The sequence below is a fragment of the Urocitellus parryii genome, chromosome 11, assembly GCF_045843805.1.
Source record: "Urocitellus parryii isolate mUroPar1 chromosome 11, mUroPar1.hap1, whole genome shotgun sequence".
Lineage (NCBI taxonomy): Eukaryota > Metazoa > Chordata > Mammalia > Rodentia > Sciuridae > Urocitellus > Urocitellus parryii.
This window is the reverse complement of record NC_135541.1, coordinates 106513238-106536183: the sequence shown is the minus strand read 5'-3', so window position 1 is coordinate 106536183 and position 22946 is coordinate 106513238. Positions and strand designations below refer to the sequence as shown.

Sequence of the window (22946 nt, the reverse complement as noted above, 5' to 3'; positions counted from 1 at the left end):
GTCCAGAGGCATGAACATTCATGGTGTGTGAAGACATGTCAGTGAAACCCCATAGCTACAGTCCACAGTGCATGGGAGTAAAAACAAGAGCCAACATTTTGAGAATGAAGATTCTTTTAAAACCCTCCAGAGCTCCTTGCATGACAGCAATTGTACACAAGACATCCTTTAATTCAAAACAATACCGACAACAGACAGTGATTAAAAACCTACTCTAAATTCAGAAAACACTTTTAAAAGATGTGGTGCATACATGTACAAGAAATTGTATTTACACAAATTTAGTGCTCTGGTGGATTCCTGAGCCCCTGCAATGTCTCTCCAGGCTCCCAGGGACCAACCAAAAGAAAAGGGAGTCTGGTCTTCAGACTGGAAGGGCAGGAATGAAAGTGCTAGCAATCACAGGGACAGAGTTTGTCATATGGCCTCAGGCAAGTTGGCTGCCTTCCCTAAACCTCACTTTCCCCAACTGTAAAATAGGGCTAAGGCAAGTTTGTTGTGAGGTGTCCATTAAAGAATCCATGTGATATTAATGAGAGCTAATACATATATTGATTATTACACCTGGCCCTGTCCTGAGCATTTTATATGTTAATCTATTTCACCCTTACAGCAATCCTAAATGATTGCTACTTTTATTATCCTTATTTTTATATTACAGAGAGGTTAAATAACTTGCCCAAAGTCACATAGCTAGAAAATTGGCAGAGCCAAAATTAACCGATGCAATCTGCCTGTACTTTTAACCCCTCTACTGCCTGCTCTATGGTAAATCATAAATGGTGTTGCTGGTGATGAGGATCATGAGGATGGGGAGAAGGAGAGGTCCTAAGGCTGGGTCATGGCTTCATGGAGGAACCACAGTTACGCCAAGTTAGGAGAGAAACCTAGAAAGCAGATGGCAGAAAAGCAGGGACAATGATTACGATAACAATGGCTAACGTTCATTGAACTTGCTGTACACCAGGCTCCATTCCAACTGCTTTACATACATTAAGACACGAAATGCTTGCAGCCAACCTTGTGCACAGAGTGTGTGCAGAGGGGAAGTGGGATCAGCAAGAGGGAGGAAAGGTGAGCCACAGGGGTAGGATGGGCCAGGGCCAACACAGTTGGGTCTGTCAGAATCCCCTCCTCCTGAGCCCTGACACACTCTTCTGCCCCCTCCGCCAGGCACACGTCCTTCAAGCGCCACCTGCCACGGCAGATGCACGTCTCCAGCGTAGACTATGGCAATGAGCTGCCACCCGCGGCCGAACAGCCCACCAGCATCGGCCGCATCAAGCCTGAGCTCTACAAGCAGAAGTCAGTGGACGGCGACGAAGCCAAGTCCGAGGCCGCAAAGAGCTGTGGGAAGATCAACTTTAGCCTACGCTACGACTACGAGAGTGAGACCCTGATCGTGCGCATCCTGAAGGCCTTTGACCTCCCTGCCAAGGACTTTTGTGGAAGCTCTGACCCTTATGTCAAGATCTACCTCCTGCCTGACCGTAAATGCAAGCTGCAGACCCGGGTGCACCGCAAGACCCTGAACCCCACCTTTGATGAGAACTTCCACTTCCCTGTCCCCTATGAGGAGCTGGCTGACCGTAAGCTGCATCTCAGTGTCTTTGACTTTGACCGCTTTTCCCGCCATGACATGATTGGGGAGGTCATCCTGGACAACCTCTTTGAGGCCTCTGACCTGTCCCGGGAAACCTCCATCTGGAAGGACATCCAGTATGCCACCAGTGTGAGTAGAGCACTGTTCCTTGGCTATTGTGGATTCACAGCTCTGGGTTGGGTGGGGTGGGGGATAGAAGAGCTACCATGAGGTGGGAAGGGAGGGGAGTTTTTATCTTTTGATTCCGATTGTGTGTTCTGAGATAGTTCCGTCTACTTACGAAGCCTCAGGTTTTCCATCTAGAAAACTGTACATGTCTCCTGGATCAGAGGTAAGAATTGGGCCAGTCCTGTGGACTGAATCACCCAGCAACATCTACTGAGGCTACTGATGTATATTAGAAACTGGGAACAGGCAATCAAGAACAAGTTGTTATCAGTCAGGATGAGCCAGGTTATACAGCAGCAACAAACAATCCCAGGATTTTGTGATTTAAGACGACCAGGGTTTATTTCTCATTCATATTACATGTACTTTGCAGTTTGGCTGGGGGCCCTACCCAGTTTACTCAGGAACCCAAGCCAACCCAGGCTCTATCTCAATGTGTGTTCCCACAGTTAAACATCAGGAGGAAGAGGATATGGCAAATCATACATTATTCCTTAAGACTTCCATGCAGCTGTGGCATATGTCATTAGCCAAAGCAAGACTTAGAACCCCCTCCCTTTTTTTTTTCCACTTTAAACTGTATTGGGGATTGAACCCAGGGGTGCTGTACCTCTGAGCTACATCTCTAGTCCTTTTCTTATCTTTCTTTCTTTCTTTTTTTTAAATTTGACACCTGATCTCACTAAGTTGCTCAGGGTCCCTATAAATTGCCTGGGCTGCCCTTGAACTTGCAATCCTCCTGCCTCAATCTCCTGAGTCACTGGGATTACAGGCATGTGCCACAGTACCAACCTCATATGGCAACTCTTACTATAAAAATGGTAGGAGCAAAGCAATGGTACCATCTATCTAACGAACAACACTAATGACTACACACAGCAGTCCCTTGTCTTCAGCATTATCCTCTCAGGGTGGTCTGGGAGATGGGGCATTTGGCTAATCCACATGTTAGAGTAGACACTGGGCTGTTCACAATCAACTGGAACTGACCAGGGAAGGTCTCAAAAAGTTGAGGTTCAAGTTGGTTTTTAAAAGCACAGAGGACAAACTTGGCACAGAGAACTAGAGAAGGCATACCCAGAGCCCCTACTAAGTGTGGATGGCATATTCTAGTCCCCTGAGCTGATAAGACTGTGTATCACGTCCTGAGAGTGTAGCTAATACATGCCCCCTGGAGCCCACCTGGGTGGCTGAGAGCAGGTGCATGTTTGCCAAGCTCCCATGGGTTCTATGTAATATCTTGAGTTCTGCCTGGTTGAGGGTCTCCCTGGATGAGCCATATTTGAGTTAGAGGGCTGACTACTCTGTCTGCAGATCCTGCCTTTGGACAGTCCTTACTCGATATCTTTGTTGAATTTGTAAGGAGGAAGGCTGGGAAAATCAGTCCCTGCTGTCATTGATCAAGGGCACAAATCTTGATTGGTTCTGAGAGATAGGGTGGGGGACTCCACTTCTGCCCCAGGAAGGATGTCTGGGGACATTCTCAGAGCCAGGGCTGACTTTGACCAGTCCAACCGAATGTCGCTGTGCATCCCCCACGTAAGCTTTACTGAAATGATATCCCACACAAGGAGCCAGACGGACGGGTCGCAAGATGGGGCTGGCTGAACGGCGGCTGTGCGCCTGCCCAGGCCCAGGAGCAACATAAATCACTTTGAAGTCTACATCTGGTGCCGCTCCTCCCTCGTGTCTCCTAAGGTGGCAGCTTCATTATGGTGACTGGACAGGTGAAGAGTAACTCGATTTTCCCACACGGAGGCCATGTCCAGGGCTGTGAGGTTCAGGGGCTGCAGAGCTGTCTCTGCTCAACCTTCCAAGGAGCCTCCTCTGTCCCCGGCCGGAGTCCCCACCTTCTTATTCCCTGCTCCAGACAGGAGTACCAACTTGGTCCTGGAGTAGGCAGTCCATGCTCAAGCACGGACCTAACTTCCTGCATTCTAGAACCTTGTCACTCACTGTCCCAAACCCACTTCCCCAGCCCAGCTTCAGAAAAAGACAGATCGCCTAAAGGGCACTGGACATATCTTCACCACCTCATCCTCCAAGCCAGTGTCATTAGAGACCTCCTCCTGAGACCACCTGAGGTCCTGAGGAGGTGAAGGAGGGGCTGTGATAGAAGGCAGCCTCTTTGACCCGCGGGAATTTAATAATAGGTAACGTGCGTTGGGTAGCTGGCAGAGCAAACCAGCAGATACTGTGTATGGTGTATGGTTCCAAGAGCCCCGGGAGCAATGACAGCCTGGGGAGTTCTTCCAGGTGAGGGAATTATAATCGGTAGAGAAAGATGAGTATAAATAACCTGATAGGCCAAGAAGAAAGGGATGCATTCCAGTCAGGAGCTGAGTCCAGGCCAAGCCATTTGCAGAGCTGCAGAGCCGGGGACCAGGCTCACACGCCTATCTCGCTTGCAGTCTGTCTGAGCTGGAGATTCCTCCTGAGGTGAGTCCCCTGGGCCCTCCTGCCTGCAGCCCCACCAGCATTGTCCTTAGGAATAGGCTCAAACTCTGGCAGGCGAGGACTCCAGCAGAGTTGGAAAAGGATACTAATACACTGGTACTTTTACCTGCTTTGTGGTGCAGAGTGTGAAAATGTAATTATTTTGGAACCAGGGAGACCCAAGTCACAGTCACTAGGAATGATGTGAGCCCTAAGTATGTATGAAATCCTGTAGCCAGTGCTGTGGGGGACAGATGGATGCAACAGAAAGTGGGCACCTATATCTCCTGTGGACCTGATTGTGTCCCTGGAGCTATACTTTGGACCTGAGCTCTGAATGGCAGCTCTTCTGCCTCAGTCAGCCTGGTTCTCAACATGCCCATCATTCCTGCTTCTTGCCTCTTGCTCACAAGGGCGCTGTTAGGCCAACCTATCCCCCACCTGTGTCCAGCCCAAACCATTGCACCTTTTAAAGTCTCTCTGTAGCCTCCTGCACTCACCACCTCTCTTATGTATCCTCTGTGTCCCAAGGAGATACCCCATCATACTCAGTCTTGGAGACCTGAGTCCCTGTGGAGGATTCAGGCACGACTCTGTCCTATGGTGGCTCTCTCTTGTATGTTCTCTGAGCCTAAGAACTCAGCACACTCTTGTTGAATGACTGATGACTCATTTAGTTCAGTTAAAATGCTGTCCAAGAAGAGCATCAGGAAGAAGCAGCTGGACTCGGGTGGAGTCACCCTGGGGAAGCTTCCTGGAGGAGCGGCTCAGTAGTATTTTGCAAATGGGTAGAGCAAGGCTTGGCGGGGAGGGAACCTGCCTGTGCATCTCTTTAGAGGCACGGGGTGGCCCCGGGTGGCAAAGAGACTAGCTAGGTAGAGACTAACCAAAGATCAGGTAATCTGGACCAACACAGAGGACCCACAAGCTGTCCAAGAGAGGCACTGTGAGAATCAGGCCTCAGGAGGCTGCTCTGTGGTTCATGAGTGCCACAAGAGCCAGCTTCAGCCTGGCATGTGGATCCAGGCAGGTCGCTGCCCTAGTACTGGCATTGGTATGAAGTTGCATTGGTCTTGTTTCTGTCAGCCACTGAACATTTTTGAGCGTCAAGGCTAGGGACGGGGAAGTAACCATGTGAGGAGTCGTCTAGCTCTTTGTTAATTGCAGATCTGAAGCCACAAGAGAGGAACCCTGGCCTCCTCACCTTCAGGCTGTTCTGGAGGGAAGCCCAGGCAGCCTAGCACTTAATTAATATACAGCACCCGCCAGCGGGCGAAAAGCAGGCAAGCAGGTCTGCTGGTGCGATCGGATTGGAGGCCTGTGGTCTTCCACTGAATCAAGACGCTCATCTTAAGAAGGAAATAAGTGAATCCATGGCGCTCGTTCCAGCCCTGCGCAGGGTTGCCCTGAAGCTGCCGCACTCTCTCCTGCCTGGTGGTGTGACCTGGACATTTCCAGAAAGGTGCCATGTCTCTTCAACCAGAGCCTTGACTGGCTAACATCACCCTGCTCTCCCCCTCCCCCACCACTTCTGCCCCCATCTCATTATTCCTACATAAAGCTGCAGATTTATCATTACAATAGAGCTGCCGTCACTGGGATTTGCTAACATCTCTGTAATCTTGTAGTTATTGCTACAGAGGCCTCAGACCCCAGTGCACACAACTATTCTTGTCGCCGTTCCTGCGCCTTCACTGCGGCCGGAGGTGAAGGCTGTAATTGGTGCCATAAATATGTGTTGTGCTTGGTGGTGCTAATGGACTCGGCCAGCTTCCTGCCTTGCCATGCCCCCCACCCCAGGTTAGAAGGTGCATGAGTGCGTGCACATGTGTGTGTGTGTGTGTGTGTGTGTGTGTGTAGGGTAGGGGTTGGTGGGTGTGGCAAAGTGCTCTGTATACTTCCTGAGAGTCTAGACTCAGGGTCTGTAGGGAGGAAGAGAAGCCTTGGGTGGTGAAATAGCTTCTGGTCTGGGAATGAGCAGAACAGTGCAGAAAGAGCCCAGTCTTTGGTGCCAGACACATCTGCCCTGCATTCTAGCTTTTATGTTGTCTATGTTTGAGACCCTGGGACATTATCTGAACTGTGCCTCAGTTTCAGCATCAATGAAATGGAGATGATAATGGTATCGAGCCCAGTGGTATTATAGGGGGTACATAAAATGTAATATACAATCCACCTGGGATGACCAGGGGGCCGGCTGAGCCCTCTTCTCCTAATGCTTTCCTGCTGGCTCAGCCTGTGGGTCCCTTCTCTACCACTCTCAGGCCTGACTTTCCATGTCAGTTCAGACCACCTGGTTGTTAGATAGTATCTCAGTAGTCACCCCTTATGCAAAGGGGTACATTTGGAGATCTCCAATGGATGCCTGAAACCTTGGAGAGTACGCAACACTATATATACTATGTTTTTCCCCCCCTGTAAATATATATACCTATGAGAAAGTTAAGTTTACAAATTAGGCACAGGACTCTTAATAACAATGATAAAATAGAACAATAACAATATACTGTGATAAAATCAACAGCATCAGTACTCTTGGGCTTGTGGCCATTATTAAGTAAAATAGGGTTTACTTAGACACTAGCACTGTAGTACCACACCAGTCTATGTGATAACCAAGATAGCTACTAAGTCACTCACGGGTGGATAGTGTATAAAGTGTGGATACGCTAGAGTTGGACAGCAAGCTATCACCAGGCTACTCTAACTGGCATGCAACTTGAAACTTATGAATTGTTCATTTCTGGAATTTTCCATTTAATATTTCTGGACTGTGGTTAACTGTGAGTAGCTGAAACCACAGAAAGGGAAACCACAGATAAAGGAGGACTACTGTGTTCTTGTTTTATTTCTTGTCTTAGCTTAGGACCTGCATTCTCTATGTGACCTTAGAAAAGTGATTTCCCCTCCCTATTAAACTATCTCCCAAGTTCTGAGATTCTTACCTTCCCTCAGCTTGTCCCACTGAAAAGTTCTTGATAGGTCAGTGGGCAGAATTTCTAGCCATACCCTCTCCCCTCTTCAGTGTTGGTGAATCAGTCCTCTCCTGGAGCCCTTGGGGAATGTCCTCCAGAAGTGTCCGCCCATAAAGGAGTCCCCACCAACAAACTTGCTTTCTTTTCCCCTGAGGCAGTCCTACACTGGAGCTCAGTCCCCTCCCACCTGCCTCCTTTTGGATCCCCCATGTGCCAGGAATATGTGGATCATTACTTACTAAGCTCCTACTAGGTGCCAAGAGCATGCTCTTTATCAGGTTTCATCCTCACCAAACCCTTATGATGGTCCTTTATATGTAAATATGGAAATGAAGGTTCAAGGTTAAGTGACATAGCCAGTATCATCAGAGAGCTGTAGAGACAAAATTTGAACCCAGGTCTTCCACAGAGCTTTGCATGGCCAGAGGGCAGCATGGTTACTTTGCTCTTGAGACAGAAAATAGATACTGAAATTGTGCAGTTCATCAAGGGGTTCAGAAGAACGTCTTGGGTTTTCCTTGTGGCTGGTTAGCTTCCCTCATTTGTCTCAAAATAGGGTCATTTTAGGGACCTGCAATTGTGCTGACACTGGTATTCCTTTACCTTTTTCCCAGCATTCTTCCTGTGTGCATCTTGGGTTTAACATTCAATCCTCTCTCTTGACAAACATTTATTGCATGCCAACTATGTACCGGTCAGTTGCATCATTGAACACTTGTCGAATACAGAATGGTGGGCCAGGCTATGAAAAGAGCAGAAAAGAAAGAGCCCCATCACGGAGGGCCCAGGCTAACAGGAACTGTATAATACGCTCAGTGACCTCTGGGCCCCTCAGACATGGAGTACACGCTTTCAGGCAGATGGATTCCAAGTGCTTATAACACAGTTACGCAAGCGACTATACTCCATTCCCTGTGCAGAGTGTTTAGAAGAAATGGAGAAAAGAAACAGTCAGATGAGATTGGTCTGGAAAAGTTTCTAGAGAAGGAAAGTGTTTGGGCAGGAAGTGGAGTGAAGGAGAGAGAGAGAGAGAGAGAGAGAGAGAGAGAGAGAGAGAGAGAGAGAGAGAGAGAGAGAGAAACATGGGGTACAGAGATAGGGAAATATGTTTCTCTATTTTCTTTGGTTTAGGAGAAGGATCTAGAGAGCACCTCTATCACATAAGATTGGATTTCTTTTCGTTGTATAGAAACTGCTTGCCAGGTAATCACTGTGTACCAGGCACCGGGCTGGGAACAGAGTGTCTTCAACTTCAGTCCTGTCTTCACAGCCTCACTCTGACGGGCAAGGTGGGAAAGTGGCTCTATTGTGCTGGGGACAGGCAGGTCCTCACTGCCCCATCATGCTAAAGGGAGGGAGATCTCCTGGAAAAAAAATTGCCCTTTCACCTTTTTCCTCTTTTCACACCCACATAAGTCAAGTGAGATCCAGGAGTGGCCATGAAAGAGTTTTCAAGCAGAGACGAAGAACTGGCTAATTGATGCACTGAGACTCACTGAATCACCCTGGGATGAGGCCTCCCAGATGCTGTCAATGACCAGCAGCTGATGCTGTGCCTTTAAAGAGCCCAGTTCAGACCTCAGGCTCCCAGGTCTTTCCTGACCAGGGGGGAAGCAGGAGGGAAGCATGATATCTTCCATGCACCCTCAAAGAACACCCTCAGGTCCTAGAGCCATTGGGTTTTGAAGGGACACAATACGTAGTCCTTGCTCTCAAGAAGCTTCCACTTGAACAGAATTTTCAGAGCAAGCAAAAATATTATCAAAGAAACACAATTATTTAAATCACATTAGAAGGAATAAGGGGAGATAGAGGTGACTACTAAAGCTGGGAGAGGGAGTGAGTGGGTTGGGGCATACAGATGGCAGGAGGAGAATTCAGGAACAAGAGCTGAGCTCGGAGGAACACCCACTGTCAGAAAGAGGAAGGAAGAGGGGTGGCCAGCATAGAGTATCAAGCAGGAGGAAGTCCAAGAGGAAAGGGAACTGAGGGAGTTAAGGAAGTGACAATCCAGAACTACTCATTCGACAATGAGCTCTCTGAGCATCTTCTAGGTCCCGAGCACAGCCCAGGCACTGGGGACGTGGCAGTAAGCAAGGCCCTTGCTCAAATGGAGCTTCTGCCATTTGAGCAGACCTGAAAGATGGGGAGTAGAGAGCCATCAGAGGTCCAGGCAGAGAGAAAGACAAATGCAAAGACCCGGAGGTGGGAGGGCACTTGGATGTTCAAAGATCAGTCAGGGGACCTGCATGGCTGAAGCCAAAAAGGGTGGAGGAGGAGAGAGAGTAACAGATGAAGTGAGAAGGGAAAGGGAGCAGGAGAGTTTGTAAGGCTCTGAAGAGCCAAAACTTTAAAAAGCTCTCTCGAGCTGGCAAGTGAGGAATGAACTCACAGGCAGGAACTCAGCTGGGAGCGACTGGAATAGAGATGCTGGTAGAGGTATGAGGTGCGGCGGATTTCTGGAATATATTTTGAAAGTAGAATCAGGAGGATTTGCTGACAGATTGAAGATAGGGCCTAAGGTACAGGGAAAGAGAAAAAGAATCAAGATTTTTAGCCTGAGCAGCTCAAGATGGAATGGATGTTCATTGGGTTAGAAAATTGAACTGGGTGCAGTGGTGCATGCCTGTAATCCCTGCAGCTTGGGAGGCTGAGGCAGGAGGATTGCAAGTTCAAAGCCAGCTTCAGCAACTTTGTGAGGCCCTAAGAAACTCTGTGAGATCCTGTCTCTAAATAAAATACAAAAAAAAGGGGCTGGGGTTGTGCCTCAGTGGTTAAGAGCCCCTGAGTACAATCCTTCATACCAAAAGAAAAGAAAAGAAAATCCTAGAGAACCCATTTGGGGAGGAAGATCAGGAGCTCAGATTTGGACATGCTATATTTCAGCTACCTTTTGGACATCCAGGTGGAGATGTTAAGCAGGAAGCTGGATGTAGAGTCTAGAGTCTGGAGAGGGCAGCCTTTTGAGACAAGACAGAAAGGTCTAGGAAGGTTGACTTTGCAGTGTGCCAACGGGGACATTTCTAAGAATGGGCTATTCCCCGGGGAGAAGGTTGGGACAGGGACAGTGGGCACCCTGAGCACAGTCACAGCCACTCAGGCCAAGATATCCCATTCCATGCGGATTTTGTAGCAAGACCTCAGTATCCCTAGAATTCTACCTTAAATTCCCAAGTGCCTGGACTCCCATGAAGGACCATACCAGAATTGAAGCAAAGAGAGAGTTTTCCAAAAGAGGCCTGCAGGAGAAATCAGGGTCAATGGAAGCCCCAGGAGGTGCCCAGGGAGCAAAGCTGCCTGGGCGGCCAACCCTGAGCTGTGGAGACTGCTCTCCAGGGCCCAGCCCTGTACCCAGAGCATACTGAATAATGCATGCAGATGGCCAGCTCTGCCCAGCTCTGCTCTTTGAGCAACCCAGCAAGGCCTGGCAGAGGCCCTCCAGACCCAGCCCCTGGCTCCCCACCACCATCAAAATCAGAAGAAGCCTCCCTGTCACGGATGGGACTCCAACTCCCCCTTGTTTACTTGCTGCTCAGCGGGAGCTGATGGCTGCCGATTGCCTTAGCTGGATGCTCATTTACCCCCCTACTCCCTCAGGCCTGGCCTCATTATCCTCATTATTCTCTGAATTGCTTTTCTTTCCTCCAGCACCCCTCTCTCTCTCCCCACCGTGTATTCCTTCTACCCCTGGCAACTCAGAGCTCAGGTCCTGGAAAAGTGGCTCATGGCATCCAGCCCCAGTTCCTAAAGCCAACTGGACCTTGACTTTTCCGGGACTGCCCAAGGGACCAAGAAATCCTTTTCTAGAAAAGGGTTTCTGAAAATCCAGAAAGGGAAAGAGAAGAGATGTGGGGGCAGGGCTCCATCATAGGAGCAGCCTTCACCAGGGTCCCCCTGCCATGGTGGGTGGGTTCAGAAGATGGGCCACAGCTCCAAGAGCAGAGTGCCCACCACAAGCAGGGGTTTCCACGTCCCTGAGCTCTTCCTCCTGCAGAGCCATGGGTGTGCACCCACGCACCCACACCTCCTCACTTGGGCCATTTGGGACAGTCACCATCCTGGGGCACATAGGGTTAAATGTTTCCCGTGTGGGGTTGGAAAACAAGGCTAATTGGTCCAGACAGGGCTCTGACCTGGCCTGAAGCAGAGCAGCTTGATAACCACTCCACTGGCCCTAGGTGTTCTTATTTAAGTCGTTTCTAAACTTGGCCTTTCTCAGTCGGTCCTTCCCTTCAGCTTCAGAGGAAGTGGCCGCACAACAGCCAGGGGCTCAGAACAGTGGAGACAGCTCCTCTCTGCCTTGATGAGTCCCTGAGCATTCAGACAGCTCCACTGCCTGCGGGAGCGAGGGAGCTCGTGGCTGAACGTGGCTCCCACTGACAACTGGGCCCCAGCACTGGCTCCCCTCCCCCTCCCCTCACAGCTGGCCACAGAGGAGCCGGCAGGGCAAGTGTCCTCTGCCCTGCCCCCAGCCCAGTGAGCCCTCTTTCTTTCTCCTGCTGAAAGATAGATATTTCTCTATGGCGTAAATATCTCATCTTTCCCTTACAAGAGAATGAATGAAATCATTAAGGCCACAAGCTCATGCATCAATGGGAATCTATGCTCCAGCTTGGGTGCGCTTTCTGTATCCCCCCCCCCCATCTCGCCGCCAAGAGCACATGCACCTGCCTGTGGCTTCCGTCACCTGATAACACACAGTGACATTTTCTCCTGGAGAGAAATTATTTGGTCCCAAGGGATGCGATAGCCCAGTATCCCCTCTGGACCCTGTCACGGATATTTCAACTCCAGGATTCATTCGGGGGAGAAGGGAATGCCCTGGATCAGCAGCAATTCAGAGAGACTAGGGTCATGGGGGGTAACTGTGACCAGAATAGTGACTGACTTGGGAGCACTTGGGTCCTTCCCCAGGAGCTTCTCATGTTCTTGGACTCAGATGCTATGAGTCCAACATTTTTACCTGCCACAGATGAGTGAGTTAAGAGCAGAGATGTCACACAGCTTGCCCAGGTGGCTCAGTGATTTGATGCAAACTTGGACCTTGGACCTAGGTCCCATGAGTCCCAATCAGTGCCCTTTGTCCTGCCTGCTTTGGCCCTAGGCTTTTAGAGGGTGTTCTTCTGCCCTGTTTTGTTTTTACTTACTCCTTTACTCCTCCCCGTGTCCTCCCAGGGACCCCGACATGCACTGCCACTGCCTTTGTTCTGGGCGGCGCCCATCTACCCCTCCGTCTTATTTAGGAGAGGCCAGCGGAGCCCCTGAGCTGACGTGCCAAAGAACCTGTACAGAGCCAACTCTACGTCCCTCTGCTCCACCTAAGTGAGGTCTGCTAGAACAGGAAATAGGCAAAGAACAAGCCACGTCAGCAGGATAAGCAAGAAGGAAAGAGAGGCCATTCATCACGGGCCTCGACACCGAGCCAGCCAACCCCTCACTCAAAACCTCCCCATTGTACATAAATATTTATACCTTGGTGGAGGAAGGAGACAGGGCGAGCTGTAGACTCTAGGTCAACTTGTCCACTTAGCAGCATATTTCTGTGGTTTCTAGTGTCAGCAACAATGTAGAAAAATGTGTTTTGTGTGACAGCCAGTCCCTCTCTCCACCAGTTCCTCGGCCAACCCCAGGCCCATCTGGCCCTCATTCATCCTCATCAGACATCCCCTCTAGACATTTTTTCCTCTCCTGTCTGAATTGACACCTACTCATTCTCCATGAATATTTAATGTCTTTCTTTCTGGACAAAGTCCCCAAGACCTTGAGGGTCCCTCCAGGGCTGCCTCAGAATCTGGGAAGAGAGTGAGATCCGTGGAGTCCACGTGGCCTTGGGACGAGGGAATTGGAATAGGCGGCAGCCCATGGGACAGGGCGCCAGGCAAGATGTTCAAGCCTCCACCCGTCTCTAGCCAGCCCAGACTGGTATTGCTCTTAGTCTTGCAGGACTGAGAAATAGCAATGGTCACCTCAGAAGACTTCCATGTCTGTCGCCTTAGCGTCCCACCCTGCTGATGACGGTCTGTACTTGACCCAGCTTGGAGTTCGCCAACGTCCTGGACTTGGGGACTGGTTTCTGCAGGAGCTGTTCCATGCTGTCAACACAGCACAGGCGCCTGAGTGCATCTGGGGTGGTTGGAGTGGAGGTGAGACCAGGAGGGGGTGAGAGAACAAACACAGATGACAGTTTGTGTGCAGAATGACAATTGCTGGTTGAGCAAGATGTCAGCAGGGGCTGCTCGGCTGCCTGTGCCAGGCTGCACTTGCCATTATTTATGTGTAATCCTCGCCACCGCCCCGCAGGGTAGGTTTTGGTAAGGTCTCCAGTTTCCAGATGAGGCAATCCAGGCCACCCTTGCATGAGGGTGGCATGAGTCAAAGGGGGGCTCTGAAACCCTTCTCTGTTCCACCTCTGGAGAGCTGGCTAAGACTCTCCCAAGATTCCTGCCTCCGCCTGGTGTTCCCCTATGTTCCCAGTCCCTTCCGGCTCCCATTTTCTGCTTCTTGCGAAACGTCATCATTTTCTTGGCCTCTGAAGGCTCTTCTTCACTGACCCAGTCAGGGGATATAAACCCAGCGCCACACACCCCAAGCCACACACAGGAAGTCCCAGCACCTATCCGAAGGTCTATTGTGATGGGAGATGGGGGTTTATCTCACCTAAGTGACATGTGAGGCCATGTGCTAGGACCAGCACCCACTGCCTGGTGGCACGGTGGACTGCCCTGGCTCTGGCCCCAGAGAGTGCCCCCTCCATTACCCTGTGGGCTCTTCTCCACCTTCCCAAGGCCCAGACCTCAAGACCAAACGAATAAACATACAAGGCCACTCTTTCAATTGCTCAGGGTCATTTAGTCCTCTCTGGCCCCAGCCCAGGCTTAGTCCCAGCCCCATCCTCCATAGTCAAATGCCACAAGGTGTTTGGTGAATCACTGTCTTCCTCAGGGGCAGTGGAGTGGGGACTGTCTTGTCTGTCCATCCTCTCCCCTCAGTAGAAGGCAGTCGTGGTTTTTAATGACACTTGGCTTCTTTTCTCTAAAATTGGCTAGGGCCATTGTCATTCTGTGGTGCTATGAAGCGCCATTTCCCTGCACAGGCAGGGAGGGCCTCTCTTCAAGGGAAATGTTGGGGGGGCTGCCCCCCAGAGGAAAAGGAGGAAGCTGCTTTCCACCGTGCCCTCCCTGTTCTTCCAGCCGGCTGGGAATGAACCGGTCCTTTCTACCAGAATAAGGCCAAGGGGACCCCAGCCAGGTGGGAGGACTGGGTGGGGTCTCTGTCACGAAGGAGACAGGCTTCCCATGGGGGGAAAGAAAGGGTGCCCTTCCCCGGAAATGGGCAGAGAGTCTCCCGGAAGACCCCAGGGAGGGGCCTGTGAAGGTGTCCCCGCTGCATGACTGGCACTCGGTACGATTCCCCTGGTCACCAGGAGTATTGAGAGGAGGTATTTACATGGCCAGGCTGTTCCAGGGGTGCGAGGGGAACCTAGAGGAAGAGTTGGGTCCACCCTAGCATTGACGTTTGAATAAGGGTGCAGGGCAGGATGGAAGGGGAAGCCTGAACCAAGGAGGAAACCCTATGGGGGGACACCCATGGAGAGAGGTGGGGCTCCCCACCAGGTCAGCCTTCTCTGAAACCTCTTGCTGCCCCCAGGAAGGCAAGCCAGAGCACTGGCTTGGGGCAGGCAGCCCCCTCCCTTGGGGAGCCTTTGATGGACTCATCCAGGTGACACACTGGGCCCCGTGCTAGGAGCGGCCCAACTTCCAGAGAGGAAGGCAGCTCTGTGACGTGTCCTGACAAACTGTGAGATGCTTTTCCCTTGAGGAGCTGGGGACAGAGCTGGCTTTGTGACTGGAGGCACTCGCTTGAAAATGCCACCTTGTCACAAAGTGTCTCCGGGCTGAGTCACTCCTGAAAGATCCTGTAAGGAGCCCCGCCCGGCCCCTCACCAGGATCAGCACGTCAGAGTAACACCAGAGCAGGAACCCAGGGGCCCAGAGTGACCGAGGGCTGAGCACGCAGAGGCCCCTGGAGGAGCGTGCAGAGCCCTAGCCTCCCGGGAGGGCAGGCCATTCTGAAGGGTCAGGGCTCTGCAGAGGCTTGAATAGGAAATCACCAGGACTGAACGTTCTTGTTTCTGTTTCTGGGCTTTTTTTGATAGGTTGGAGGAGAAAAAGAGGCCAGGGGGAAAGGAGGAGAGAAGGCCTTCCTAATTCCAAGTCCTGCTGACAGGGCTTTTTTTTTTTTTTTTTTTTTTTTTAATAAATCCCATCCAAGCCTGGGCAGATACCCAGCTCTCTTTAGAGAGTGAGTGTTCCCTAAGGAAAAATATCCCCCCGCCACCCCCCCCCCAACCCTATTTGGGAAATCTTTACCAGAGTCACTCTGGCTCAACTCTTTCCTCCTGCATGAGATAGGAAAGGAGAATCTCAGCACCGTCCCCTGCTGCCCACCTGGAGTCCAGCCAGCTGGAGCCAGACCCCTGGCAGTCCCAGGCGTGTGGGTACAGGAGCGCACTCACGCACACAGCACACACGCCAGATCCGGCACACCCCGGGGAGCTGGGAGGACCTTGCTCCAATTCTACCCTGTTTGACTGTCACTCCTTCCTCCCCCGCCAGAGGACTCCAGCTACACCCCCCCACCCACCCCAGAGGGACACTTTTTGGTTCTCATAAGAAACTGCATTTGGAAGAGAAGATCTTGCCCTCTAAAGACTGTGCCGCTTATTAATACCTAGAAGGATGGTTGTAAGTTTGAAACTGTGTCACCTTGGATTCTGTTTGAAAAAGAAGGATGACAGTGATCTCTGTCTCACTCCTGGGGAAGCTGAGACACTGATAAGGGATAGAACTGTTCAGGGCCACACATTCAGCCAGGCTATGGGTCAGTATCCAGGAGGCCAGCAAAGCAGTTGGATTTGGGACAGACTCAGGGCCAGCCCTCTAGAAACCTGCAGGGAGGCAGGGCTTGGAGACAGGAGACCAGGGCTTGAAGCCTGCCCCTGCTGTGTGACCCCAGAAAATCACATCACCTCTCTGTTTCCTCAGTAGTCACATATGAAAAATAACCTCCATTGCAGGGTTGTGATTAGGATGCAATAAAATCTCAACAAGACCCAGGAACTACCTGGGTTCTTGCCCCAGTCTATTGCTCCCATACCTAATGTGTTTGTAGATAATTTTCCAAGTAGATGATCTCGTGTAACCTTATCAATACAGTAAGAAGTCAGTATTTCCATTTTATAGATGAGGAAAGCTAGGGAAATTCCCTGGAGTCACATGGTTTTAAAGTAATAGAGCAGAGAACCCAAACAGGGCAGTTTTTCAAAATGCTGTATCACTCTAATATATATTTTACCCTGCTTGGCCTCAAGGCAAACTATTATACTTTGTTTTAGATATGTTAGAAAATACAGATATAAAAAAAAGAAAGAAAATAAAAAAGAAAAAGAAATGCCCACTCTCCCAAGGACACCGTGATTAACATTTTGATAATACCCAGAGAACGTCTGTGGCTGAGAAAGTCATATGAGTGCCGCGGGGACAGGAATCTACTCTGGACTGCGAGAGGGGGTTGGTGCCTTGGCTGGCTTAGGCCTGGAATTTTCCAGGATTAAGAGATTCTGGAAGAATCCTGGAAAGAAGGGAAGGATGTGGTGTGGAGAAGAGAGGGAAGAAGATCGGGAGGTGTGCTGGCTGGGGGCAGGCCGTGGGGTTCAGAGGTCTGATGGCCCCCAGGTCAGACTCTCACAGAGGACATGGCCACTGCCCATTTACCCTCAGTGAAGCTTTGGGTTCCCTGAGATGTTAGGAGTGGGACGGGCCATTGGTCTCCTCTCAGATGATGTGATGGAGACATCCTAAAGACTCTCTGGAGCACACCTGTAATCCCAGTGGCTCGGGAGGCTGAGGCATGAGGATGTGAGTTCAAAGCCAGCCTCGGCAAAAAAAAGCAAGGCACTAAGCAATTCAGTGAGACCCTATCTCTAAATAAAATACAATGGCCAAGTGCCCCTGAGTTCAATCCCTGGTACCAAAAACCAAAACAAAATAAAAACCAAATTCTGCAGAGCCCTGTAATCTCACAGGGGACTAACAACCTAACTGGGTGAGTCCTAGAGTCACTACCTATCCCTCTTCTGCAGGTGGGCTCCCTAGTGAACTTAGTAGCAGGGACAGGTTCAACTAAACCCTGCCTTCAGCATGAGAAGTGCAAGGTTTGGCAGAGCTCCTCCACCCCCCCCCCCCCATCAGTGCAGCATCAGTAGCTCCTTTGCACCATGCAACAGAGTGTCTTTTCTGTGACATAGGACTGGGTCTCAGCTAGCCAGGTCCTCCTCACCAAGCCCTGGGTCCAGACCATTCATGGCCCCAGGGAGAGGGACACCATTATTTTTTTTTTTTTTCTGATACTGGAGATTAAACCAGGGACACATTACTACCTTCCCAGCCCTTTTTTGATCTTTTATTTTGAGACAGGGTCTCACTAAGTTCCTGAGGCTGGCCTTGTGGTCCTCCTACCTCAGCCTCCTTAGTGGCTGGGATTACAGGCTTGTGCCACCGCGCCTGCTTTTGAATCACATTTTTCAGGATCTGTTTGAGTCAGATTTTCACTGCTGTGGCTAAAAGACCTGACCAGAACAATAGTAGAGGAGGAAAAAGCTTTATTGGGGGGCTCACAGTTTCAGAGGTCTCAGTCCATAGCCAGCTCCATTCCTCAGGGCTGGAGGGGAGGCAGAACATCGTGGTGGAAGAATGTGATGGAGGAAAGCAGCTCACATGATGATCGGGCAGCAGAGAGAGTCCATGCCACTCACCAGATAGAAAATATCTACCAAAGGCACACTCTCGCCAGCGACCCTCACTGACGAGATAAACGGGGTTCAAAAGAGCTGGCTGCCCAGGACACAGAAGTCATTTTTCATTTCGAGGGTGGGACTGCTGTGCCACCTCAAGGATCCTCTTCCACGCTGGAAGGGAAGAGAACAAGTGCCCTTTATTTATAGGAAAAAGTAGACAAAGGATTTTCGATAGAATATTCTTCACCTAATAAGGCAGGAGATAAGGTTTCAAGGGGCATCACGGATTCCATGGGGTAGAACCCAAGTCCAGAGCTAGAACAAACTTCTTTGCCGAGCGAAGGTGGAGGTCACCAGCATCATGCAGCCTACAGCGTGCAGTGCCAAACCAGCACCCCCAGACTCAAGGCTGAGAGAGGATGCTTAGCCCCCCCACAGCATGCCCCTAATGCCCCCCCTCCTCCAGCCACACCCACTCACCACTCAGTTGATCCCTCTCAGGAGATTAGTTCACTGATGGGGTTAAGAGTCTCATAACCGTTTCTCCTCGAAACCTTCTTGCATTGTCTCACACATGAGTTTTTGGGGGTCACCTCCTATCTTCAGCAGAACAGGGTCCTCCCTCATGCTCACTGTGTTCCTGGATTCCGCAGGAGCCCAGGCCCCTCGGCTCTCCACTGCCACCCACCAGACTTGTTTCTATGGAGGCCCCCTGTAGCACTGAACCCTGGCCCTGTATTTAGTAAATACTCAATGTATACACGTGAGATGGAATTGTAAAGGAAGAGAAAGGGATTCCACCGTCATGCAGGAGCCAGAAAATTCCATTGGGCATTGCAAGACCGTCACACAACCTTTCAAAACCTCAATTTTCTGATCTGTAAGCCGAGAAGGGACCTTTGTAATCTCAGAGCATTTTTGAGCTCTCTCTGCCTCCCACAGCGAAGTCTTCCTGAAACTACTAACTGCAGCGGGGGCTCCTCGGGGAGTTCCTTGGAGGCATTAGGCAGGCAGGTCCAGTTCCCACCATTTCTTCCAGGAACGAAACGGACTGAAGCAGAGCCGTTTGGGCGCCTGGCAGGACCATAGCATGCGGATGGCAGTGGTCAAGGTTTCCAGGAGGGGCGCCTGGTGGAGGGATCTGATTTCCCACTGCAGGGCCCGCTGGGAAGGGGCTAACTTCCACTCTGCCTCCTTGAGAAGGAGTCGCCTCAGCTGCCACAGACAGGAGATGGCTGTGTCTGGTGTGAGAGGAGAGGCAGATGGGGGTGGGGGAGGCAAGAAGAGGTGAGAGAGGAAATGCTAGCGCTGTGTGGGAGGCAGGAAGAGCTGGGCACGACTTGGAGAAGAAGCCTGAGCCATGGGCAGAGCCAGGGAGCAGCAGGCCGCTGTCAGCAGCCACCGCAGGACCGGGGCCAGTGGGCCTGAGGGCCAGGGGTGTGGCCTGCAGTAAGACCCACCTCCAGGCCAGGCTTCCTGGGCCAGCTGCTTTTCTTGGATCCTGCAGGGCAAAGTGGCAGTTCCTGTTACACAGAGAAAGAAAGAAGGATCTGGAAACTGCTGTGGAGCTCAGGCAGCCCCCCGGGCTGTGTGGTCCTGGTACCAGGGCAGGAGGAGCCTCAAAATTCTGCATGGATCCCTTCCTCCCACTCCCAGCCTGAGCCTCACTCACTGCCTGGGAGGGAGGAAATAACCATTAGTGTCACCTGCTCACCAGTGGGAGACATTAGCCAACTCTGGCAGAACATGCGGTCTATAATTTTTGGAGGAGTTACAATAATGGAGCTAATTTGGCATTTCATCATCTTCCTCCCCGGCGAGCAGAGGGAGGAGGGAGGCCTGGGGCCTGCTGCAGAACCATCTCCCAGCAAAGAGCTCCAGTCTTCCTTGAGCATCTTTGGGATCCTGGAGCCCCGTTCCCTCCTCCTTCTTCCTCTTCTCCCACACGACTCACTGCTCCTTCGGTGACGCAGTGATGCGTGGTCCAAATGCATCTCAAGAGATGGCTAAAGCCAGCCCCAGGTTGCCACCAGTCACAGTTAGCGGGATGTAGCAGGAAGGGGTACCACGGCTCAGGGAGGCACAGTGCCTTGCCTACCTCATCCAGCTGGTCAGCAGCACAACGGCACATTCTAACCTAGTTCTCCTGGCTCTCAGCTTAACATTTCCCTTAAGTTCATCTGCTGTGGGGCACCAGAGCTAGAACCTCAATACTGAGAGGGCCTTGAAGAACCCCTCCCCAATCCCACCTGATGAAAGTCTGATAGGGAGGGAAGCCCAGGGTTGGGAGGGAAGGAAGAGGCAGCCTGCAAATCAGCACCGCTTCCCTGGGGTCCCTAAGCCTCCTCTGGCCTCTGAAACCAGCCCCAAGAATTCCTCATTCCCACACTCCACCCAGGGACACCCCCAAGGCAGCTGCCCCTTCCTCCTCTCAGATATCCACAGGGTATACCTGGTCCCACAGCCCATCTGGCAGGCAGATGGGACAGCATGCTCAGCACATGCAGGGCCACTGCCCGCATCCATATGGCAGGAGAACGAGAGGTTTCCAGATTATATGCTTGCGGCATGTGAGTTTTGGTTGGTCCACTAGCAACTGGCCATGCCCTCCTTGTGGTTGCCTCCAAATCAGGGGCTTAGAGGACCTGCTCAATAGGAAGCCACCTCAAGCATGACAATACTGCCAATGGTCAGAGTCAGAGAAGTTCAGTGACCTTCATAGTCAAACAGCTGGAAATCAGTAGGGCAGGCATTTGAACCCCAAACCACGTGTATGCCCCACTGGGACTGTTTGTACTAACATCTGATCTCTCCCCTCTAGTTGTATAAAGGATCAATACCCCAGCTTCCCACTAGACCCCCAAGTCAAGAGTTGGTTGTTGATGGCTTATCATGGATCTAGATGAAGGACACCAAAATGTCTAGAAATTTTAGAAGGCCAAGGGCTCTGAGTTTCTTTTGGAGAAGAGAAAAATTGAGTCAAAACCGATCCAGGCTTTGATGAGTATGGTGGTGCACGCCTGTATTCCCAGCTGCTTGGAAGGCTGAAGCAAGAGGATTGTAAGTTCGAGGCCAGACTTGGCAGGTTAGTGAGACTGTGTCTCAAAATAAAGATTAAAAAAAAAAGGACGGAGGACATAGCTCAGTGGTAGAGCGTTCCAGGTTCAGTTCCCATTGCTGAAAAACAAAACAAACAAACAACCCTGGATTTCAAGGCATAATGCCTAAGCTAGCTAGGAGGGAAGGGTCTAGGTGCCCCAGCAGTCATTGGCTTGTGCCACCCCCATCCAGCACTGGCGGCTGAACTAAGGTCACTTGGGGTGACGCAAACTAAAACACAGACACAAATTACCTTGATACAAGCTTCAGGACGGCTTTAAAGTCACGAGAGGCTGACGAGAGAGAGGGAGGCACATTCAGAAGTGAGCTTTTATTTGGGAGGACACTGTTCTTAGAAAGTTCTGTCCATAAAAGGGCAGAAGGGGTAGGATTACCAGGGAGCAGGTGAGTGTAACTCAACCCCAGTGGGTACGTCTACACCTGAAGACACACCTTGCTATCCAGGCTGGTGCAACGCCGGGTCACTGTGAAACGCAGTAATTGGTCAGAGCCCCCTGCTTCAGGACTGGAAGGCGTGGTCATTCAGAGCGGCTCCCCACAGGCTTGGACATCAAGGTGGCAATGTCTGAGTTCCAGGGTAGAAGAACATGGGAAAAAATAGGAGTGAGTTTTTTCAGAGGTGTTGATTGTTGAGTGTGGTCCTGCATGGGATCTGGGACTGGACAAGTTGACCCATCACTGTGGCCTCTTGCGTCCTAGTGATATGGGATTGGAATTGCCTTGCTATGGTCCTTAAAGATCCTCAACCGAGGGAAGGAATCTCAAGATTGACCCCTTTGGCTGGGCGCGGTGGTGCATGTCTGTAATCCCAGTGTCTCAGGAGGCTGAGGCAGGAGGATCATGAGTTCAAAAAGCCAGCCTCAGCAAGGGCGAGGCACTAAGCAACTCAGTGAGACCCTGTCTCTAAATAAAATACAAAACAGGGCTGGGGATGTGGCTCAGTGGTTGAGGGCCCCTGAGTTCAATTTCCAATACCAAAAAAAAAAAAAAAAAATTGACACCTTTGACTTTCCCAAGAAGCCTGTAAGGATGCAGACCCCCCTCACTCTCTCCCCAGAACCCTAGGAAGCAAGAAAACAGAAGTCCAGCTCTGCAGGAGATGGGGGAACATTTCACGTGCTCAGAACTTCTTTATGTACAAGGGTTTCCTCATCATAGTGCTGGGGACTGTGCCCCAGTCAGCAACATCTATGCATGGGGACAAGAGCAGGGCCCTGGGGTTCTCTCCACTGCTGGCCCAGCTTCCTGCTCTTTTCCCATCTCCTATGAGGCAGTAACCACTGGAGCAATGTAGCTCTTAGTGAGATGATGACATACCAGGTGCTTCTGATGATAAATGACAGACCGAGGCCAAGGTGCCTCACTAGATGGTTCAAGTGAGCAGGAAATTGATTCTCTCACAATCTGTAATGCAGGGGGACAACATGCATTTGTCTCCTCTCAGGTGGAGGCTGACAGAAGGGGGCCTTATACTCTTAAGTCTTGGAGGTTCCTTACTAGTGTTTCTCCCTTCCAACACAGGTCCTCAGCACCCCTCATCCTCAATAACCAAAGGCAGAAGGTGGGGTGGAGGGAAATGTATCTGGGTGGATTGAACTGTCCACATCACGTCTTATGATGCACAGGAAAAAGGCCAAGGATGATAGACAGCAAACACTCCACTCCGACCAGGACCAGCCCAGGCTTCCATCCATCAGAACCCTCATTTGCACCTAACAAAGAAGAGCCCCCCTACTTTTTTTTTGGTACCAGGGATTGAACCCAGGGTCACCTAACCACTCAGCCACATCCCCAGTCCTTTTTATTATTTTTAAATTTTTTTTAATTTTAATATTTATTTTTTAGTTTT

At 50.8% G+C, this 22946-nt stretch overlaps 1 protein-coding gene across 4 annotated transcripts in view; it reads left to right on the top strand.

Annotated features, from left to right (window-relative positions):
- The window catches only part of Syt6 (synaptotagmin 6), a 57825-nt gene that overhangs the window by 12050 nt on the left and 22829 nt on the right, over positions 1–22946 (top strand). For all 4 annotated transcript variants that reach the window (XM_026394174.2, XM_026394177.2, XM_077791422.1 and 1 more), the window contains one exon: positions 1174–1732. In XM_026394174.2, coding sequence (XP_026249959.2) covers positions 1174–1732 — 559 coding nt within the window. The remainder of the gene's footprint in view (positions 1–1173; positions 1733–22946) is intronic.